The 24,370-nt window shown below is 38.2% G+C and overlaps 1 protein-coding gene and 1 pseudogene across 2 annotated transcripts in view; one reads left to right on the forward strand and one right to left on the reverse strand.

Annotated features, from left to right (window-relative positions):
• Positions 1 to 348: 348 nt before the first annotated feature.
• Positions 349 to 1,222, forward strand: LOC101540879 (cyclin-C-like; annotated as a pseudogene).
• Positions 1,223 to 16,535: 15,313 nt separating this feature from the next.
• Positions 16,536 to 24,370, reverse strand: part of IGF1 (insulin like growth factor 1) — a 78,436-nt gene continuing 70,601 nt past the window's right edge. For both annotated transcript variants that reach the window (XM_004602777.2, XM_012936127.2), the window contains one exon: positions 16,536 to 22,876. In XM_004602777.2, the coding sequence (XP_004602834.2) occupies positions 22,817 to 22,876 (60 nt within the window). In that variant the 3' untranslated portion in view covers positions 16,536 to 22,816. The remainder of the gene's footprint in view (positions 22,877 to 24,370) is intronic.

Genomic DNA, 24,370 nt, shown 5'->3' on the forward strand with positions numbered 1-24,370 from the left:
TGTGATGGGGCAGATTCTTTAAAATGTCAGACACAATCTGTTGCTTAAAAGGTCAAAACAAGTATTGTGTCTTGAGGCATGAGATCCCCACCTTCAAAGTGGACATACTTATGAGATCTGATTATAAATGATAGATAGGAACAGTTTACAGAGCGAAGTGTTGCTGTTCTACATAAACAGAATAAGAGAATAAGATACCATCCTCTTCTTCTCAATGTTGCCTTTATGAGCAGAGCAAGATGATTGGATTGAAGGAGCACAACAACCAGCTACAAGGCAAAGTGGGTCCATGGTTGCTCCGTGGGCCTCACCGCTGGCTGGTGTTTTTTATAAAAAATATTATTATTATTTTTTCTGCAGGGCAAGTTGTGTTCCACAGCAGGGAACTTTTGGCAGAGCTCCCACTGTTTGCCATAAAGTTTGAATAAACAAGAGCTGTTTAGGGGATGCCATAAGGACTTAGACTTTCTCTTGGAGGAAGAATATTGGAAATTACAAATATTTTAACAAATGTTATCCTGGCATTTTGTGAACATCTTAAATTAAGACAACAAGTGATTGCCACTGCTAGTCTATTTCAAGGGATTCTATGCTAGTTATTCTCTGAAAAGTGTAGATCCTGTATTAATGGCTCCTACAGGTGTGTGCTTAGCATACAAAGTAGAGGAATTTAGAGTATCTCAAACACAAGATTGACTGCTGTTGCTGTATTAAAAGCTAGATTTTCTTATGCCTTTCCAAAGAAATTCCCTTAAAGGATGAATAAACCATAGACTAGAAAGTGAATTTTGTCTTTTAGAACTCATGGATTGTTGCTTGCTAGTGTATCATCCTGATAGATCTTTGCTTCTGTATGTGCAGGGGCCAAGAGGACGTGTTGCTTCTCCTTGCATGGAGGATAGTGAGTGATGTCACAGGACGAGTCTTGGCCTACTCATCGTTCATGTATCCACCTTACATGATAGTTTTAGCTGGCCTACATGTAGCCTGTGTTGTACAGCAGAAGAATGCCAGGTTGTGGTTCACTGAGCTTTCTGTGAATGTGGAAAAAATTTTGGAAATAATCAGCACCATTTTAAAACTATATGAACAGTGGAAGAATTTTGATGAGAGAAAAGAGATGGCAACTATTCGAAGTAAGATGCCAAAACCAAAACCTCCTCCAGATAGAAATTCCCTGAGTGATTCTCCACTAGTGGCAGTGTCTGAAGCTGCAAGATGATGATGGGCAAGATAAGGCAATAATCCTATTGCCAGTTACTGGTATTTTTAGTTTCAGTCACTGTATCACTGTATCACTGTCATCTCATTGCTTATCGATTTGCTTCAGCGGGCACCAGTAACGTCTCCATTGTGAGACTTGTTACTGTTTTTGGCATACCTAATACACCACCACACGGGTAGTTTGCCAGGCTCTATTGTGCGGGCGAGATATTCTTGATGGCTTGTTAGGCTCTCCGAGAGGGGAAGAGGAATAGAACCGCAGTCAGCCGCATGCAAGGCAAATGCCCTACCTGCTGTGTTATTGCTCCGGCCCAGTTTTATTCATTTTAATTTTATTTTAAATATTTGGCATTTTCCAGAAAGTCACCACATTTATGACTTAGAAGGGCTTGCCTTTTTTTTTTTTTTACTTATGATTGTATTATGCCTTTGAACCGTTTTTGCTTTCTTTATTTGGTAAAATACATTAATTTTCATGAATACTAGCAATAAGATTTTATTTAAGATTTGATTTTATGGAAAATTTGCCATAATTTCTAATCTCTATGTTGAGTGATACCTGTAACAGCAATGAAATGTCATCCTCTTATTTAAATTTGCTGAATCTGTATGGACACTGACTTTCACAATGCTGTGTTAAGGCACTAAGTTACATACGAGTAAGACATATAAAGCAAAATAAAAATTATGAAGTTTTTAAAATTGAATCACCATAAGATACATAGAAACAAAGTTGTTTATAGTTGAGTTCAGTGCAACACCCATCTCTTCACCAGTACATTCCCACCACCAAAGTTTCCAGTTTCCATCTCTCCACCCCACTCCCCACCACCTGACTCTATGGCAGTCACTTTTGTTTCTTCTCTCTCTCCTCTTCACTCTTTCTATTTCCTTTGAAGTATTATAGTTTGCAATACAGGTATTGAAATATTATGTTTGTTTGTCTCTTTGCATTCTTTCAGCATTCAATTCTTTTTTTTTTCTTTTTGGGTCACACCAGGCAATACACAGGGGGTTCCTCCTGGCTGTGCATTGAAGAATTACTCATGGCGGTGCTCAGGGGGACCATATGGGATGCTGGGGATTGAACCCGGGTCGGCTGCATGCAAGGCAAATGCCCTACCCGCTGTGCTATCGCTCCGGCCCCACAACATTCAATTCTTGTACAGAGTGATAATTTCCAAATATCATTGTCATAGCAGTCTCTTGTCTATCCTAACTTCCTTTCTTCCTTACCCCTCTCACTACCTGCGACACCCCCCCCCAACACTACTTGTAGAACTCACCACTGCTTATACTGTCCTTGGATATTTGTATCATACTTTTTTTCATAACACACAAATGAGTGTAATCATATTATGGAGATGTTTAGACATGACTATTCACTAAAAGAAATTTTATTAGTCACTGAAAAACAGGTAGTGCTCCCTCAATAAATCTACTATGTTCACTTTATTACTTTATAAGAATCTATCAGACTGTTCATGAGCTGTGGGAGAAGGCAGTAGGAATAGAGAAGGGATCACTAAGTCAATGATGGTTCGAGGGATGGGAGATGTGTGCTGAAAGTAGATAAAGGATCAAACATGATGGCCTCTCATTATCTGTATTAAAAACCATAATGGCCCAAAGTAGAGAGAGAGTAAGAGGGAAATTATCTGTCACAGAGGAAAGGGAGGGATGGATTGGCAGGGGGTAAGGGGATACGGGGGACATTGGTGGTAGAAAATGTACACTGGTAATGCGATGGTTATTCAACATTGTATTACTGAAACTCAAACATGAAAGCTTTGTAACTGTATCTCACAGTGATTCAATAAAAAATAAAAGGGATCTATCAGGATTGCTTTATGTATGTCCTGTTGCATGCATCATTCTTTGATTCTGGCATTAGTGTAGTTGGTCAGGCAGACTGCTAGAGTAGCAGTGTGTAGATCATTCTGGAATGAGAAGAGTTGGATGCAGAGATCTTACTAAATTGTTGTTTGAGAGATGTCAGGATAGATGTGAGAATAGAAGGGAGGAAGGAAACAGACAAGGCTATAGCGGAAGTCATGGAGGACTTGGCAAAGGATGAGCTGTGAGGAAAGATAAAGATGTCTCAATGCCTAACTCTGGAAAGTTGAAACGGAGTCGTCCAAAGTAGAAGAACCAAACTGTAGAGCAGCCCTGGGAGGAGAAAGGGAACATTCAGTGGGAGTTCACCAGGTTTCAGTTTTGGCTGTACTAGAAGTTAGGTATTAGGCAGAATCATGCCCAATAGGCAGGAAGTGCTCATTATCTGTTGAGTGGATTTTCTAGGTCAGCAATGTCCAGTAGAAATAGAATGAGGATCAATATATAAGCCACTAACAGTTTAAAAACTATCTAACAGTCAAGCTAAAAATGTGAACTGAAACTTGGAATTAATTTTAATAATGTGTTTTACTTAATGCCAAAATATTATCTTTTCAGCATGTAGTCAATATATAAGTATGATATTTATTTTTGTGTGCTAAATATTCAAAATTCACTATTTTCTACCCATTTAACATCCCACTTTGGACCAGATATATCAAAACTTCAGAGGCCCCTGTACTGGTGGAGGTGAATCTAGGAGACAGTGAATTGTAATGACTGTACTTTAAAAGAGAAATCTGTGTGGCATCTGCATGAAGTAGAGGAGCAGATGATAAGATGGACTTTATAGGGAGGGATTGCTAGAGGAGAATAGGGAAGCCAAAAATGATTCATTTTGTACCTCTGAAGACTACCGGGCCTGGGTAAAAAATTGACTTAATAGCAGTGATTCTATTTATGTTTTTTCCTATTGGTCTCCTGTTTTCTATTTGCCAAGGATCTTGAGTATATATTTTCCACCCCCCTCTTACAATAATGTGTGTTTTTTGTGTTTTCATGACTATATTTCTCAGAATAGTGTTTTTCCCACATTAGGATATGATAAAAACCAAGCTCCGACATCTTATAGCCTAGTTCTCCCTCTGGGAGAACCTGGCAAGCTACCGAGAGTTTCCTGCCTGCATGGGAGAGCCTGGCAAACCCCCCATGGCATATTTATATGCCAAAACCAGTAACAATGATGGGTCTCATTCCTCTGACCCTGAAAGAGCCTCCAATTCATCACTGTTGGGAAGGATGTGTAAAGAGAAGCTTCTCAAATCTCAGGGCTAAGAGGAATGGAGACATTACTGAGACCGCTGGTGAAAATTGATGATCAACGGGATGATGATAAGGAGGAGGAGGAGGAGGAGGAGGAGGAGGAGGAGGAGGAGGAGGATCTGATAAATTCCTGGGAATTAAAGCAAAGTGCCTGTTTTCAGAGAATCTGCAATATGATTGATAAGCAAGCATCTCATGAAGGAAAAGTAAGTAAATCGTAGGTAGAGGATTATATGATTAATGAATGATTTTGCTAAAAGTGAGGTACAGGAGTCCAAAGGAGAGAAAGATCCATAGGTTTGACACTGCTCTGAATGACAGAATTAGAACATGGGATGTATCTTAATTATGATAATGGAAAAAAAGAATTTTTTTAAGTTTATTTATTTATTTCAATAGTGAATCACGTGAATTACAGTTACATACTTACAAACTTTTGTGTTTGCATTTCAGAATACAACGATCGAGTACCACCAGTGCCAATTCTCAACCACCAATGATCCCAGTATCCCTCCCATGACCTCCACCTCATCCCTCCCCACCCCACCTCTGTGGCAGGGCATTCACTTTTGCTCTCTCTCTCCTTTTGGCTGTTGTGGTTTGCAATAGAGGCATTGAGTGGCCATTGTGTTCCATCTATAGTCTACGTTCAGCACACATCTCCCAAACCAAGCGGGTCCTCCAAACACCCTTTCCTTGGTGTTCCCTTCTCTATCTGAGCTGTCTTTTTCCCCAGCCTATGTGGCCAGCTTCCAAGTCATGGGGCAAACCGCCTGGTCCTTATTTCTACTATTCTTGGGTGTTGGTTTCCTATTCTGTTACTTTAAATTCCACAGATGAGTGCAATCTTTCTATGTCTATCCCTCTCTTTCTGACTCATTTCACTTAACATGATACTTTCCATTTTGATCCACTTATATGCAAATTTCGTGACTTCATCTTTTCTAACTGCTGCATAATATTCCATTGCATAGATGTACCAAAGTTTCTTTAACCAGTCATCTGTTCTTGGGAACTCGGTTTTTTTTTTTTAACAGATTCTGGTTATTGTAAACAGTTCTGCATTGAACACACAAGTGCAGATGTCATTTCAACTATACTTTTTGTCTCTCCGGGATATATTACCAGGAGTAGTATTGCTGGGTCAAATGGGAGTTCAATTTATAATTTTTTGAGAAGCATCCACACTGTTTGCCAAAAGGGCTGAACCAGTTGGCATTCCTACCAGCTGTGAAGGAGAGTCCCTTTCTACCCACATCTGCGCCAACACTGAACACCAGTGCTTTTGTTATTTTGGATGTGGGCCAGTCTCTGTGGTGTGAGATGATATCTCATTATTGTTTTGATCTGCATCTCCTTCATGATTAGTGACAAAGAGCATTTTTTCATGTGCCTTTTGTCCATTCGGATATCTTCTTTGAGAAAGTTTCTGTTCATTTCATTGCTCCATCAGAGATGGGGTTGAATGTTTTCTCCTTGTAGAATTTAAGCAGTGCCTCATATATCCTTGACATCAACCCCTTATCAGATGGGTATTGGGTGAATATACATTCCCATTCTATATACTATTTTTGTAATGTAGTCCTTGTTTCTTTTGAGCTGCAGAAGCTTCTTTGTTTAAGATAGTCCCATTTGTTTATCTCTGTTTCCACTTGCTTGGCCAGTGGTATGTCATCTTTGAAGATACCTTTAGCTTCAATGTCGTAGAGGGTTTTGCCAATTTTATCTTCAATGTACCTTATGGATTCTGATCTGATGTTGAGGTCACTAATCTATTTTGATCTGACTTTTGTACATGGTGTTAGGTAGAGATCTGAGCCCATTTTTTGGCATGTAGCTGTCCAGTTTTGCCAGCACTATTTGTTAAAGAGGCTTTCCTGGCTCCACTTCACATTTCTTGCTCCCTTATCAAAGACTAGATAATCATATATTTGAGGGTGTGTGTCAGGATATTTCACTCTGTTCCATTGGTCTGTGTCTCTGCCTTTGTTCCAGTACCATGCTGTTTTAATTATTACTGCTTTGTAATAGACTTTGAGGTTGGCCTCCCGTCTTCTTTTTTCCCAAGGATTGCTTTACTTATTCATGGCAGCTTATTGTTCCATGTGAATTCCAGGAGTGTTAGCTCCATTTCTTTGAAGAATGTCATGGATATCATGGATATCCTTATAGGGATCACATTGAATCTGTACAGGGCTTTGGGAAGTATTGCCATTTTGACAATGTTAATTCCCCCAATCCATGAGCAGGGGATATCTTTCCATTTCCTAGTGTCCTCTTTTTTTTTCTGTGAAGTACTGTTTTGTAGTTTTCTTTTTATAGGTCCTTTACCTCCTTAGTTAATCTGATTCTGAGGTACTTGATTTTTCTGAGGCATGATTGTGAACAGGATTGTTTTTTTTTCATGTCACTTTCTTCTCTCTCATTATTTGCGTATAGGAAAGACATGGTATTGGGTATTGATTTTATATCCGGCAACTTTACTATACAAGTCTATTTCATGTGACGACTGGAATGGGAAGGAATGGGAATGAAGATAGACGGTTGGCAACTACACCACCTCCGCTTCACTGATGACATCGTTCTCATAACACCAAACATTAGCCAAGCGGCACAAATGCTTGCCAACTTCAACCGCGAGTGTGGAAAGGTCAGTCTGCAGCTGAACCTCAACAAGACAATGCTCATGAAAAACGAACTAGTCCCTGACACTCCATTTGCTCTCAATGGAACTAACATCTCTGAACGCAGCAACTATGTGTACCTGGGTTGAGAACTCAACATGAGGAACGACTTGGCACCAGAACTGCACAGGAAGAAGACAGCAGCGTGGAACGCCTTCAAGAGTGTTGAAGAAGTGGTTAAGAGGACAAAGGACCTCCGACTCTGGGCACATCGTTTCAATTCCACCGTTCTTCCTGCACTAACGTATGCCTCAGAGACCTGGGCCCTACACAAACAGGATAAGAACGCTATTTGGATATCCCGAAGAGGAATCAAAAGAGCTATGCTAGGAGTATCACATCTCAAGTGAGAGAAGGAATCCGGAGTTCCGACCTCCGTTGACGGTCAAGAATCAGGGACAGGGGCCGGAGCGATAGCATAGTGGGTAGGGCATTTGCCTTGCACGCGGTCGACCTGGGTTAGATCCCCGGCATCCCATATGGTCCCCCAAGCACTGCCAGGAGCAATTCCTGAGTGCAAAGCCAGGAGTAACCCCTGAGCATCGCTGGGTGTGACCCAAAAAGAAAAAAAAAATCAGGGACACTGTCTCATTTGCCAAGACATCAAAAGTCAGATTGGCTGGAGACATAATGCAATTCAGAGACGACTGCTGGACTAGAGCTGTTACTGACTGGATTCCACGGGAGGACAAAAGACCGCATGGCCGCCCACCAATGAGATAATCAGACTTCTTCATCAACACCCTGAAGGATTGGTTTGAGGCTCTTCCTGTTCCTGGAGCAAACAGATATCATTGGGCTACACTAGCATGCGATAGGGACAAATGGAGACATTACTGGCGCCCGTTCAAGCAAATCAAAGATCAACGGGAAAACAAGTGATACGAACAAATGAACATCTTCAGCATTTCATCTCTGAACTCTTTGTCGGAGAGCTCATATTTGTGGGTAACGCCTGTTGAGGCTTCTGGACTCTTCATCCTCTCTTCTCATGGTGGGGATTTGAGCTGTTTTTTCATGTTGTTGTGGTTGTATGAAGGTGTGATACAGTTTACTTCCAGTTTACTACCACTATTCCCTCCTGTAGCAAGAAAGGATTCTAGATGAGCTCAATCAATGGTGGTTGCCTTCCCCCCCACCCATTTTATAATATGTCCTTACTCTCAGGTGTTCCTCTATGCTTATGTGGAGCCTCCAGTGAAGCTTTCGAAGGATGTGGTCATTTATATTGGGCTTGTATAGCTTCTTGTGTTCACAAGTATTTTTGGTGAAATTGGAATAGACTAGTGGGCTATTGGCCTATAGTGCTTGAGATAGGTAGGATCTTACTCACGAAATTAGGTGATTAAAATTGAGATGTGACTCCGGAATACCGGGAACTGGGAAAATAACTTCGGCTGCCACCACCCAGCTGAGGCCACGCCCACTACAGTGGAGGCCACACTCCCACTGTGGAGGCCACGCCCCAACTGCGCTGTAAGTGGAGGGGTCACACACCCGGGGTGGGGTGGGGGGCAAGCCAAGGCGGAGGCATTGGCTAATGGCATGTGCCTGCCGGAAAAGGATTTATGAAAAGGCAGGGATGCATAGAATTGTTTAAATATAATAGCACTGTAGCACTGTCATCCCATTGTTCATAAATTTGCTCGGGCGGGCACCAGTAATGTCTCCATTGTGAGATTTGTTTTACTGTTTTTGGCAAATCGAATACAATATAATAGATATAGGGGAAATATAAGGTAACACATTGGAGCAGCAGCCGCTGAGTAGTCACCGAAGTTTCTGAGGTGTGCTAAATGAATTTTTGTTATCATCTAAATACATGAATTGAAGAGAGAAAATCTGGTAGACAGTTGATGCAATCTGTTTGCAAAGGAATAATGACGATTCCTTTGGGTATAGGCAGGAGGAGAGATATGAGAGAAGTTTGGATAAAGTTCACAGGATATTTTGTTTGAGACTAAATATGCACTTGATGGTGAAATGTGTTGCTAAGGAAAGCTCCACAAGTTTTGAACTTGGTTGAACGAGTGATGGTGCCATAAACTGAAAACTTTTCGGGGTCTGAGAGAAGATAATGTGTTGCAGTCAAAGTGATGGAATATATGCAAATGGAAATTTCTAGTAAGTCTTCAGATGACTAAGGGATTTGAAGAATGTAGTCACTTCGTGTTCCTTCTGCCTATATATTGTTTACTTTATGTGTTTTCTGTGGTTCTGTTGATTACACTTTTGCATGTGGGTTGAAGATCCTTTGGCTTCAAACCTATATTTGGGGCATGGTTAAATTAGAGTGCCAATGAGTCCAAGGTCATGAGTTTGATCCCCAGAAAAGGCAGTTATTTTTATGGAAAGGAAAATGGTATTTCATTGTTAATAGATGTTACCCTTAATCCTGTCTGTCTCTATATTATGTGGTGCTGGTCTGTAGGGGAGAAAGTATGGGAAAATATCTACAATTTATTAAAAGTACTAGAACAATGTTAAAGTGTCTTCTTTATTCACATACTTTCCTCTGATTCTGGGACTTTCAGAGACAACCTTGACTAGAAGCATATGGATTTACATATTTATTTTCCTACATTCACTTTATTCTCAGGTAAAAGGTCTCATGAGAACCCAGGAATTTGTGGTTCTTCAGTGGAATTGCCTCCCTGGAAGTGTCAAAGTAGTAACAGTTTGACTCAAAGAAGCAGCTTAATGAAATTGTACAAATAAAGCTTGGAGAACATGCACGTACCTAAAAGACTCACTAGGCCAATAGTTCAGTGACAGATTTTTCCTTAGCTTATCATGCTCCTTTAACTTACTGCATAAGATTTTTACAAAGTGATCATATAAGGATATGGCAGAGAATGTGCTGTGTTTAAAAATGTAGCTGTATCCTGTAGATCAGGCTTCGGACAAGACCACAGAAAGTGTCTTCCACAAAAGTTCACACTGCCAACATTTGCTGGGATAGCATCTGTTTCTGTAGATACTGAACTTTCAAAAATCAATCCTAGAAATTCTCAAATTGCTTTTCCAGCTGACTGATACACCCCTGGGTCCTGCAGGAGCAGCCCCAAGGAGGATTTGGAATAATGTTGCACACATATTGAAAGATTCTAAATAAATCCTCATGGCTTAAGGAAGGACTTGGAAAATAGGTTCACTTTTCTTTCATGGAATAAGTGTGTGCCACATCAGGGATATTTTTATTATTTAACATTATGGAAAAAATTGAAGTCTGAGGAATAAGAGACCAGGCCATCAAATATCATTTAATAGATTTCTAAGAATAGCATGATGACAGAGAAGAATATGGGTAGGAACAAACATGCTTAAAAGGAAAAGGCAGAATGACTAAAGTTATATGTTGATGAGTGCACTAAAATGGTTGAAAACAATGATTTGTGTTTAGCTTGTGTGTTTGACAATGGGATGAGTTTCCCATAAAGCTTAATTTATTAAATTTAAGAAAATATTATTTATTCTGAGATTATATGCATGACATGCTATTATAATAATTTCCCTTTTAATGTTATAATGATGCTGATGGATTTATTTTAAATGTCCTAATTTTAGCATAAGAAAAAATTTGTCACCCTATGTAGTTTACCCACAGCTTCTACTTTTATTTTTGGAAATGTCTCTGTTTAAGAAGCTTAAAAGTTTAGAATTATTGCATGATAATGTTTGACCTTTAGATATCCATATGAAGTGGGCTATTCTTCTTCTTATTCTCTTATTACTCCTGTTTTGCAAAAAAGGGAAGCCCAGAGTCAAAAGAATGTTGAATTTGCCCCAAATACCCAGTTAGAAGTGTCAGAGCCACAAAACAAATTCACATCTGCTTAATTTCTAAGCTTCTGTTTATGACCATGGTTATTTATGTGTGTGTATTAGTTAATGGGGCAGAAATCTTTCAGGATTTTTTCTTAGATAATTAATTTTCTATTATAGCTTAGATCACATGGTCATAGTTATGGTAACAGTTATGGTCTTGATGTACCAAGTTACTGGATTTTCACTACCACCAAAGTGTAAAATGACCCTCCACCACTGTCCCTATGTTCCCTGTCACCTTCCTAGGAGTTTCAAACAGAGTACACTGAACATGGGTAGGAAAGAGAAGAGGAGTCAAATAAAAGAGGTGATTGAACATAGAGATGAAGAGTGTCAGATAGTCAACCCATCTTTAGAGCAGGGTGACACGGAGAACAGGTGATTTCCTATCTGAAAAAAAACCATTTGGTTTAAATTAGGTCTATTTGGGTAACATGCAGCTCAGGGTGGAAGGCAGAAAGCATGGAGAGATGAACTGCAACATACCATATAAACATAGGGAGGGAAAGGGATGATGCTGTGACTTTTCTCCCCAACTTTTGTTAGTGCTACATCTTCTTGGCCCGACTTATGCAGAAACCAGTGAGCACAGGTGCTTTGAAATACTGGTCCTGGTGAAAAAGCCAATGAAGGGAAGCTGAGGAAATGTCTATGAGAGCAAACAGGAGAACAAACAGAGCATTCTAACAGAAAAATAAATGCATTACGCTATGAGTTTTTTTTTTCCTTTTTGGGTCACACTATTATTATTGCTCCAGCCCCAACACTGTGACTTTCATTGCAGCAGTGTAATCTAGTGATGACAGGAGAGACTTTTTGATATTAACACACCACAAAACTTTATTTGGTTATAGGAAGAGATCAGCACGTCCCCCATTCCAGAGGCAGGAAAAAGAAAAAAATAACCACAAAAGAATTTGGGTCTAGGGGTTATTTGACCTTTGAACATTTTAGACTCTATATGTGGTTGAAATAAAAGCTCGGAGTCAAAGATGACTGGGGACCAGAACATTTTAGGTACTAGAATGTGCTGGACTCTTTTACTGCTTCACCGCTCTTTCTAGAAGCAAGCACTTTTCCCATCTGTGTTTCTGTCTCTCTCTTACTCCCTGTCTGTGTCTCTGTCTCTCTTTCTCTCTCTATTCCTTTCAAGATTTTGAGCTGGGAAAGAGAGCTCCATGTATGTGAAATGAAATGATGAATTCAGCAACAGAACTTGTATAGAGAATTTAGAAAGTTGTCCGGGGCAGATGTTATGACTTTCTCCAGATTTCCATTTGGAAAGAGAGTCTCTCCACTGTTCCCCCTGGAGGAGGCTGGAAACTAAGCAGAAGTCACTGAGCTACATAAGCAAAGTCGACGCAGAAAATTATAGGGCACTTACTTAATTTTAGATTTTCTTGGTAATAATCATTAAAAAGGGAAGACTCCCAGCCACATTTTTTACCTTGCTCAAAGTCCAAGGTTAAATTCTTACTTCTGATGTATTGCTGCAATTGTCTCCGATTCAATTTACATCTGTTTCTGTTTTTAGTGACTATCCTATTCTTTCAAAATCATCACATCCCATCACAAGGAGAAGGAAAGGACATTTAGAAACCAGATGTTATATTAACCATAACCATTATCCTTTATTGGATCCCAAAGAGGTTTAATCTCTATCTGTGAGCAGGTGAGGATGGTACCAGCTTTCAGCTGAGCTTTCTACCTTCTGAAGTTTCATGGAGGAAAAGGGCTCAGGATCTGCCACCAACCCCAGAGATTCTGGAACAGGGAACTTCATAATCCTTGTGGATAGCCAATTTGTTCAATCTTATCAGCTCATTAATTTATGATAAACCCTTTAATGGACTGATATAAAATTAATAGATAAGATTGAATTGTACAGTTTAAATTAAGGTCAAAATGATGCCTGAGCTGGAATATCAAAGAAAACTAAAAGGGAAATAGTTTATAACAAAATAGCATGTGGTATGAAAAATGCTCAGAAATTTCTACAACTCTATTTTAAAAAATGAGTGAATGGTCATATGTTTATTGTCTGTGGGGCACTGTGAATGAGATAGCTGTCAGCCTTTTGATGGAAGTACTAACAGCAGAGTTTTCATTACCTTTTGTAATGTTTTCTCTAAGCCAGTAGAGAAGTTCCAAACAGCAAAAAGTGCAAGACTACAACTGTTCTCCTCATTTACATAATTGCTATTCTCCCAAATTCAACTTATATTAGTATCATACAAAGATATTTTAAGTTTATAACTGAAGTGGAAACATGCTCTAGGATTCTATAAATAGGTTTATCACTTACATTAAATGTCTGGAGTCCTGCCCTCTGCTCCATAAATGTCTACAATATCATTTTCCATCATCGTGATCTAAATGCAACCTATGGATTAAAAAAAATTGCTATCTATGGCCAGTGTGCTGTGGCCAGCAGGAACCCTGGTGTGGGCTGACTGATGCTGCTCTGAAGGGTTGGGAATATAGGAATGTGGATCTCATGAAATGTACATTTTTGTTTCTAGAAACCCCAATGCAACCAGATCCCTTGAAAGCACACTGGCTTTGACAAATTGTCAAGATGAAAGCAGGTGGATTGTTGCCAAAGCTCTTGGTGAGATTTTTAATAATCAGCTTCTAAAGTTACTTAGATGGAAGTGTTTTATTTCTGGGTTGGACCTATGTTTCTTCAATGCAAGTGTACTGAACTTGCATTCTAACGGGTGCTACATGCACAATAAGAACCACACCCACCAACAATGCAATCTGAATGAATAGAGGTATGAGTAGTGACAATAGGTATGAAGTATTTTGCGCTGTTTTTTTTTGGCGGGGGGCACCTAGTGATGCTCAGGAGTTACTCTGATATGAAGTCTTTTGAAAACAAGGCACATGGTTGAAAATCCAGTCAGAGACCTTGGGAATTGGGGAAAAATACTTGCTTATCTTAATTTATGATTTATTATTTTTACAAATAGGTTTGTTGAAGGTACAATTTGCTGTATTTATCTTTAGCATGTCAAAGCAAATTTGAACAAAAGTGAATCTGTCAATGTGAAGAGAATTGTGGGTGTGTCTGGATTTAGGCTAAATTAACAAAAAAACACAAGTTTTGACCTCCTCAGACTCAGGTTCAAGGCTGTTATTGCTGGTCTTTTGTCTCTAAGCCTCTATTCCTTCCTTTGTAAAATAAGATTCATAACACTGCTTGACTGATGGATTTTTTTTTATGAATACTAATGAGATAATACAGGTAAGCCACTTGGATTTGGTATAGTGACTGATCTTTGCAAATGCAAGTGTTTGGTAAATATGTCATTGTAATGGTGGCCATTATCACTAATAAAGATCTGACAGGTAGGAATAATATTTATGTACGTGTGTAAAAGATGATTGTGATATGACCTCAAAGACCTTGAAGGAAGGTAGAATTTTTTTTTTTAGAGATAGAATTTCTCTTTTCTTTAGAAGAAAGGCATGTTGGGGACATACCCAGTACTAAAAGGTGAGCCCAAGTACTTCCTACTCCCAGCCTTGGGCAAAGTTGTAAATAGAGCAAGACTGCTATGCAAGGCAAGAGAATTTCCTAGCAAGCTCTTCCTAGGGGGAAAATGGAAGGATTAAATAGGAAGGAGTTCCTATCTCACTAAAAGACAAGGAGGCAGGGAGGCAGTCTAGGGTTTCCTGGTGAGTTTTAAAAAGTACTGTGGTTGAACAGCTGATTTCTGCCCAGCACTGCTCTTGCCTCCCAACTCACCCTCCTTCAATCTCACCCTCCACAGAACCCAAACTAGATAGCCAATGAGGAACCAAGGGAGCAAAGTGTTGTCCATGTTGAAGAGAAGCTACAGAAGGAATTGTGTAAATCACCAACTATCGATGATGACCTGAGAAATGTTAGTTCTAGGGAAACCTCCTCCCCTATCTCTTCTCCTACAACCTACACTTTGAGGAAACAAGGTGAGGAGTGACGGTGAGCAGCATGTGGACAAGTAGCCTTTAGTGTTATTATGATTTCCTAAAATCTATTACAACCCCCTCATTTAAAAACAAACAAACAAACAGTGGCAATTGGATAGTTTTTCAAGCAGTTTAGAAAGTATCTTTTGTTTGTTTGGTTTTTTGCTTTTTGGGTCACACCCAGCGATGCTCCTGGCTTTGCACTCAGGAATTGCTCCTGGCAGTGCTTGGGGGACCATATAGGATGCCGGGGATTGAACCCAGGTCGGCTGCGTGCAAGGCAAACGCCCTACCTGCTGTGCTATCGCTCCGGCCCCTTAGAAAGCATTTTAAAACAAGGAAAAGAGATGCTTTTAAAAGCAAGTGGGAAATGACTGATCCTTTCACCTTGTACTTCTAGGAAAACTTATGTGAGTTAGACTTGCATAGTATATTTTTGGTAAATAATTGCCAAATAACTGAAATAAAAACTCCAGGCTAAGAGAGCACATTCTTTCAAAATCTCTTGACATGGGAGGGTAGGACTGGAACAATAGCACAATGGGTATGGTGTTTGCCTTGCACACAGCTGACCCAGGTTCGATTCCTCTGCCCCTCTCGGGAGAGCCCGGCAAGCTACCGAGAGTATCCCGCCCGAACGGCAGAGCCTGGCAAGCTACCCATGGCATATTTGATATGCCAAAAACAGTAACAATAAGTCTCACATGGAGATGTTACTGGTGCCCGCTCCAGCAAATCGATGAGAACAGGGTGACAGTGACAGTGGGAGGGTATTAAATCCACTTGTATGTTATGTGTCTTATCTGAGACAATCTTTACCAAAGCTTCATGTCCTGGATTGTAACTTTCCTTTGGCTACAGTGAATGGAGTGTTACTTAAATATATTTTATTCTAATTCATATGTGGTGCAATCCATACATGTCTTATAGATTTGTAGAACTTCTTTCAAACATTTGTTTTTCAATATAATCTGTAGGCTCTATAAGTTAGATCCACTTTGGTGTATGACTAGTTTTATTTTTTTCTGGGTAAATTTTCATGTCTACTTCATGGCAATGACCTTAAAGCTATACAGAATTTTTTTTTTATGGTTTCATTATTTTGAAAAAGTTGGAGGAAGATGATTCAGTGCTTGACAAAATTCCCTTGAAGATCTCATTTTTTGAATAAGAATAGGATAAGAAAATTGTTGGTCATGATTTTTGAAAATTAACTTACCCAAAGTATTTTTTTTTACTTTAAAAAAGTTTTTTTTTTTTTTATTAGAAATTCACTGTGAGCTACAGTTACAAACTTAGGAACTTTCGTGTTTGTGTTTCAGCCATACAGTGATCATTTACCCATCCCTCCACCAGTGCCCATTCACCTCCACCAATGATCCCAGTATCCCTCTCACCACCCCCACCCTATCCCCCATCACCCCACCCTGCCTCTGTGGCAGGTCATTCCCTTTTGTTCTCTCTCCTTTTGGGTGTTGTAGTTTGCAATAGAGGTATTGAGTGACCATCACGTTCAGTCTATAGTCTACTTTCAGCTCGAATCTTTCAACCCAAATGGGTCCTCCCAATATCCTCTACTTTGTGTTCCCTTCTCTATCTCAGCTGCCTTTTCCCCCAGCATGTGAGGCCAGTTTCCAAAAGCTATATAGCATTCTTAAGAAATGACACATTACACCATTGTCCAAAAGAACAAATTAACCAAACAGGATTATTTTTAATGTAATTACTAAAGAAAGATATATCATTTTATTATGACATTCTAGCCATACATTTTCAAAATATGCTTATTAAACAGTAAATGTAAGATAATGATTCAGTTAGTTACAGTTTTAGAAATTATTAGGAATAATATTCCTCTGCCATAAATGAATAATAATTTCAAATACAATCAGAGTTAATTTAATAAAAAATAGGCTTTGGAACTAAGATATAATGTACGACCAATCATTATTTTCTGGTTTCAAAATAGCAGGGAAAATTAATTCAGTGTCTGCAAGTTTATCGATCACCCTTGGCCTATGAACGCGATAAAAACAAATGAAGCAAAATCCATGATGTCATCCCAGTTCTCCGAATTCATTAACTCTCTTAGCAAAGTGATCTGCCATGGCCTTTAGGCCTTTCTGTAAACTGAATAGAAGCTGCAGAATGAGAGTTTTTGATGTTTTGAATAGACATTTTAATGATACACAGACACAGATCAGAGATGGGATAGACGGAGGTTTCAGAGTCCTCCCTGCGGTGTGTTTAGCAGCAGGTACAAGATAAATATCCAGATCAAATCAGATTAAGGGATTAACAGGAGTGACTTTGCTACGGGTGGGTAAGTGGGTGCTCGCAAGAGATTTTAGCACTCAACTTTCATTTTCCCTACATGTACATCAGTGCATCTGGGGTGAAAGAAAATGAATATATATATTTTTTTCTTTTAGGGCATCATAGGCCTGAGAGAGATTTTCAAAAGGAGAAGGATCTTGAAAGGTTGTTTTGAAAGTGACAGGTGATTCAGTGAATGTTCTCCATCAGGCTTCATTTAGACTTTGTGTTTCTGTCTAAATTAAACTTTTTCTTTCAAAACAGTATCAATGAGAGCAGAGAATGAAGAGAAGGAGGGACCAGTTTAAGGTTGCTGTGGCATCACCAATGAACAGTGAACATGTGAGCTGTATATTTTTAATCAGAGTGTGAGCTGTATGTTTTTAAAGAGGCCCCTTTTGATTTTCAGTTTCAACTTGGTCAGCTCTATGTAAAAAATTTGAGGCAGATAAAACATGAATAAAGGCTGGAAGGAATAAAGACAGTTTCAAAAGTCCCCTGTGCCACCAAATTAACTGAGAGACTTTTTTTTTTTTTGAAAAAGAATTCTTCCAGATAGGACTTGGCTATTTAAATGGATACTTTTATCTTGTACCATACGCACTTAAAGCTTCAGTCTTCGCATCTCTTTTTATTTTTAAATATACATCACACACACAAAAAGATATCTACGTGTCTTTCTAATACCTAACAGGAAAGACTTTTAGAATATTAAAATAGCAAGAAGCAATAATGTACTACCGGATTAAACACTAGCATGGAAAACAAACAAACAAATCCCAAAAAAAGAATCAACAAAATTTTCCTCTTCATTTTGTCCCCTCAGATTCTGACTTTTTGGATGATTGTAGGAGAGGGACAGAAAGAGTTACGAGTGTATTTTAAATTTTCAAGAGAAATTATTCCCTAGTGAATAAAGTCGATTTACCTTTTGAAAACACTGGTGGAAAAGCTCAGGTAATTTGGGTGGGAACAGAGCTGAGGAGAACGTGCTCTAATAAATTAGGACACTCTTTTAAGATGAAAACTAGCAAAAATGCTTTAAATAGTCAGATTATAGCATTAACAAGTCAAACATACATTTCTATCTAGCCTATAGTTTTAAAGAGTCTATGTGGGTTTAACTTATCATTCCTCATTCCAATATAAAAAAAAAAGAGAACCAGTCAGGTTTGAGCACTAAGATATTCATAATAACTGTAAAAAGTAAAAAAACCACCCTCCCAGTAAAAATGAAACAAAAAGTCTTCACAGATTGTTAGCCAGCAATTTCTTCCAACAAGTTCTCATAAATTCTTCTTTCCTTAACAATAGGTAACTGCCATCTCAGAGGGAAACACTTCCCAGCATTTCCCAGTGAGACTAGTGATTGCTTTTTTTTCTGGGAACAACAGTTCTTTGAGTTGTTTCGATGAAAGGAGAACATCTTCTATAAACTAGCAAATGCCAGAGAATTAGTCATCGAGGATGTGGCAGAAGCTGGTTTTGTTTATTTGCAGGTGAAATTATCTATTGTTTCTTCTTTGTATTTTTATTTTCTCCACTTGCTAACTATCTGTCTTGGAGCAGAGAATACAAAAATCAACAAGAAACCGAATCATCTTATTCTGTTCACTGGTTTGCCTTTACGGTCATTTTCTTTTTTTCCATTTATACTCCATGCTCTTGATCAAGGTATTTAGTTGGATAATATATTGCTAAATTTGATATATCTGGGGACCAGCAAAATAACAGGGACTTCTAATTTTAAAAATTGTCTGTCTTCTACCCCGACACCCTCAAACTCACAATTTGGTGAATAGAGTACTACTTGTGAGTGACAAAATGTTGAAAGGTGGTGGTGGCTAGACTTGATGATATTTTATTAAGCCATATATTTATAGAATTGTTGTTTTTCATACTTTAAAAAAATATGTCTATGCTTTCTTTTTTTTCAATTTTCCTTTTTTTTTCTTTTTTTCTTTTTTTCTTTTTTTTAGTCAAGTACTTTCTTAAAGAAACAATAGCACCACGTTGGCATAACTGGCCAAACAATAAATGGGAAAGCAAAATGTGCTACATCTTTCATTTTCAACACCCTCCCAAGTGCATAAACTAGGATCAGAAACCCTGGAGCCACCACAGTGCATGGGATAATTTCATCAATCAGACTTTGACATTCCAAAGAGGGAAGATTCTCAAGGGAAGTCAGGTTTTTCTTCTGCTTCTTTTTTTTTTTAAATTAAGATTTATCAAGGAAGTGATTTAGTCAAAGAATTCATTGGACTGTTAGAATGAGTATGTCTGTGCGTGTAGGCATGGAAGTATGTGCACGGATGTGAGTGTATGTGGAAGGCAGGCATTGTGACAGCTTTCTTTATCAATAGAGGAATGGGTTCTAATAGATGTCTTAACATTTTTATGGGATCTCCTTCTTGAAACTGTTCAGATATAATCGTTATATAATTTGGGGGAGTGAGAACAGAAATCTAACGTAGGGAGTCAATATTGTTAATTTAATGGAAACTATGACTAGAAATGGAAATCTCAACCTTACCAGCATTTGCAGCTTTTCCTATCAACATACAAAAAAAAATCGTAGCATTTAAAAAGTCTAAAGCAATATAATTCCAAAGCAAAGCATATAAAGTTGTTTCAGCTATAACATTTTGGGTGCTCCTGCCCAAAAATCCTGGATTATCCTGCTATAGTAATGTGAGGAGCAAGCAACTTATAGAGTTTGCTACACATTAGCTTCTTTGGATTTTTTGAAAAGAAGACAGTGACTTAGTATAATCAGTACATTTTTCATTAGTTGGCTTTTGATTCAGTTGGAGAAGATCATGTGTTAGGAAAAGTTAAGAAAGATAATTCAGCTTTACATATTGTAGCTTTCTTGCTAGGGCATTTTTGCCTATGAATAGAATCACTCCATGAAAAACAAAAATAAGTCAAAAACTCCTTAGAATTACTTTCTCTAACTATGGCAACCCACAAGTCTCCTTGATCGCCTGTGAAGTGTTGCTGGGAGTTTATTATTTTAAAAGGTTGAGATAAGACATCAGACAGTGGAGTCTGGCATAGGCATATCCTTGGACTAAACCCCTCTCTCTGAAAAGCAAGTGAAGAGCAGAAATTACAAGGTTTCTCTGACTTCTGCTGGCAGTGGCCAGAACACTGTATAGGGAGCTTGGCAGTAATGAGGGTTAAGTTGCTTGCGGGCTGAGCAGGGGTCCCACTAGGTGAGCTCTGCATTTTGCAGTGTGCAGAAAGCCAGAAAGTTTCTTTCCTTTCCTCTTCCTGGCCTCTGAACCTTGAGGTGAGCCAGTGGGATGAAAACTAAAGATGTTGATTTTGTTTTCCATATACACTTTCCAAGAATGAAAGGGATAAAGTGTGCATGAGGTAATCAACCCCAGGGGAGGTTTAAAAAAAAAAAGTTCTAAGACTGATAAAAAGATCTGAATGACAGATGATTCATTGTTCTAATGAGAAAATCTTGATCCACAGACACTTGGGTGGCCACGGTGGGCCAATCTTCATCACTGGATTTTTGGATATCAATTTTTATTTGAGTGGATTAAAAAATATCCACGAAAGGCCAAGAAGCCCCTCTTGTAAGGACACAGGAGGGAAAATTTCTAGTTGTGGAGGAAAATTTTGTCTTTCAACTAGCAACTGCAGTCAAGCATATTTTAGCAACTACAATACTATGTGCATATATATATCTATATATATATATAAGAGCAAATTTTATTAAAGAAACTGAGTTTTTAACTAGATATTTGTCTAACATTTATTTAACATATTGGGGCTTTTTTTCACTTGACCCAAGAGAAATGGTAACTGCATTTCAAACTGAATAGTGTATCACTTATAATTGGAAAAGGATGACTAATTTATAACTGCCAGGAAGTGTATGAGTGACAGCATCGGCAGTTAGTTAATCACCCTTTTGCTGGGAGAAATCTTTTTGCTTTTCTCTTTTTCTCTTTTCCCATTTCTCTCTTAAACTTTGTACTCCTAAATCCAAATGCGGAGTTCAAAATCAAATTGTGAATCATATTTCTGGTTCATTTTGAAAATGTCTTACGTGAGGTTTGAGCTATTGTCATTTAACAGCTGGTCACCTATGTTGACAAAAATGCCAAGTCAGGGACTTTCAGCTACTCAATTTCCCAGGAACCTGTCAGTGGATTTTTTTTTTTAAATAAAATTCCTTACATCCCAGCAACTCAATGACTCTGACCTTGCACTCTCTAAGCAACCCAGGGTAAACATCTGGAACTTTATCTTTTCATCCTCACACCACCCTGGTGAGGTAGGAAGATGGCATATTGCCCCTATTTTGCAGAAGAGAAAACTGAGGCACAGAGAGGTGAAATAACTTGTCCAAGGTCACACAGAAGTGTGTCTGTGGCAGAATCAGCATATTTGTCTCTCCAGGGAGAGAAAGAAACCAGAAGTGTTGAAATTCCTAGCGTTCTGCTTTTCCCACTCCTCTCTGGACTCGCCCATCAATTCATATCCATGATCTTTGTGTCTTACATTTTCCTAAAAAGGCGTAATGGGAAGAACTGATCTTCTTTCTCCCCCGTGAGTGGATTCTCAGTCCCCTTCCCCTCTGTGGCATCTTTGGCTCCAGGATTCCCCTTTTGCTTTTGCTTTCTCCTTTTACCATTTTGGCCAGACTCTTTCATATAACAAACTACAAAATAGCACCATTGTACTAAAAAAACAGAGTTTTGCATACGGTTGATATATCCTGTATTATCGATATGCTAAATTTACATAGTGCTTTATATGGAAAAACATAAAGAGAGAGAAGTTACTAATTAGGTTACATAAAAACATATCATTGGATGGAACAATGGAAAGTTTAAGACTTTAATATGCTTCAAACATATGCCTAAAAATGATTAGCCTCAAAGTTGCTACCACTTACTTTTTTTTTTTTAAGTAAGAGGTGGCAAAATAAAGCTTTGAGTTGAAAATAAATGCATCCAATTTATATTTGGTACAAATGTCACAGATAGAGTTTTGTGGGCCAAAGACTGGTGTAATATTTGATTGCTTGTTCTTGCTATGGAGGAGGCCACGTTAGGCAAATACAAAGGCCATGAGAGGGGAGGGGAGATAGACAAACAAGATTATTAGACATTGTAAAACAAATAGGTTGTGGTTGTGTAGAAAGAAGTGCAAATAAAAAAATTAATAAACCACTTATACAAGGCTGCTGAATGAGTGGCTCCAATAGCCAAGATTCAGAGACAAATTTAGTGCAATTGGATCTATACAACACCCATGCTTTGTGGCTCTTGAGAGGCAGGGTCTAAAATATATATATGTGTGTGTATATATATGTATATATGTATATATTTTAAGTGTGTATATACATATATTTCTCTATTGAACATTATTGATAAAGGATCAATAGCAATCTACCAACTCCAAGACCATCTTTTGCAAGGTGCAAAGCTTTTAACAATCACTCCTAAAGACAATGTTGGAATGTTTACTTGCGTATTTCATTGGGGGAAATGCCCATCTTTTGCATTGTTATTATCAAACTTTTTTTTTTTTGGTAGGTCTTCTGGTGTTCAACAGACAATTTGTGCAGAACAAAAGATCCTGCCGGTGTTATGTCATTCTTCACTCTTCAGGACTTCCTACATTCTGTAATTCTTGTTTCCTGCACTCCCTCTACTTGCGTTCTTCAAATGTACTTCCTAAAAAGAAAGAAGAAGATGTAACATCAACTTGACGAAGTTTTCTTACCTACCCATTCATTGATAATATTGAATCACACCTTTTATCTTTAAAGTCCTACTCATCTTTCCTGAGAAAGACATACATACATGGGTGTATGGGTCTTAAGTTTTTACTTTAGCTAATCCTCACTCAAGCTACTTTAGTGTAACCTGTCGTGGCATGGCACTACAAATACTGTAACAGCACACCAAAATGTGTTTCTAGCCCTCTATTCCTATTATACATTTACTGATTGGAAAGAGATCATAATAAATTTAATCTCTGGCCTAAAGGATATTTACCAAATGAGAAAGAAAGATCACTTTCTAGGACCACCTTGTTTAATTGTAGCTTGTTCTGCTTTATTTTTTGTTAATAAACGATTTTCTTTTTTTTTTCTTGCATTTTTGCCCATTTCTCCTTTAGCAAGTGGAAGATATTTAAAAGTTGAGGATTAGAAAGTTTTCTAATTGATGTAGAATTTGCAAAATCACAGATATCGTGAGCTGGTCTCAAACCCCAACTCCCTAATATCCTAGCTATGTAAATTTGTAAAAATGAAATCTCAATTTTTTTATCCTAAACTAGAAGGATGATACTTTCTACCTTACAGGATTTAGGATTAAAGAATTAGCACAAAATTCCACTTTCTATAGATCTGGCACATGGGAAACACTATATAATTATTAGCTACCAACATATTATTACAGAATTACTCTTTCCCCTCCCCTTCTCTCTCCTATTTTTTCTTGCTTCTTCTTCGCATTTCACATCTATTTGAAACCAGCTATTTCAGGAAAAAAAATTCTTAGAATCTTTGCTTTGGTTCTATTATTCACTCATTAACAAGAAATGTGGTTACCCAACAAATATTGAGTCTTTCTCAGAATGGAAGCCCTGTGATAGCAAGTTACCTAAAAAAATTTTATCTTTCTTTTTTTTCCTGCTGTGAGAACACTCTAAACTGACAATACAAGAATAGTATAGCTGCTCCACAAATAATTATAGAATGAATGAAAAGAATAAATGGATGAATAAGTATAAATATGGACCTATGAAAAGAGGTGAAAAGTTCTATTTCTCTAATATTATTATATGATCATTGAATAAATATACACAGTAAAGTTTATTTAGACAAATTAAATGTGAAATAAATCAAGAGGAAATGGCATTTACATTTATATACTAAACTTGCTTCCTCCCTTGTTTCTACCTCTAGCAGGAGGCCTTCTACTGGGGACATAGTGGACAAATATTGGTACAAAACAAGACTCAAAGAGCCAGAGTGCTTCTTATCCCCAGATGTTTCCATCCAGATTCAAAATAAGAGTTGCATTATGGTGACTGGAATCTCCAAAGTCTGCCTCCTCGCTAAGGTAAATGCCTACTCATTTAGAGCTTAAATGCCTCTCACCTAGAGCTTAGAGATTTGTAAGGGATCTTAGGTAACCTCCAAAGTCGAGACCTGGAGA

Source organism: Sorex araneus, chromosome 10, assembly GCF_027595985.1.
Source record: "Sorex araneus isolate mSorAra2 chromosome 10, mSorAra2.pri, whole genome shotgun sequence".
NCBI classification, from domain to species: Eukaryota; Metazoa; Chordata; class Mammalia; order Eulipotyphla; family Soricidae; genus Sorex; species Sorex araneus.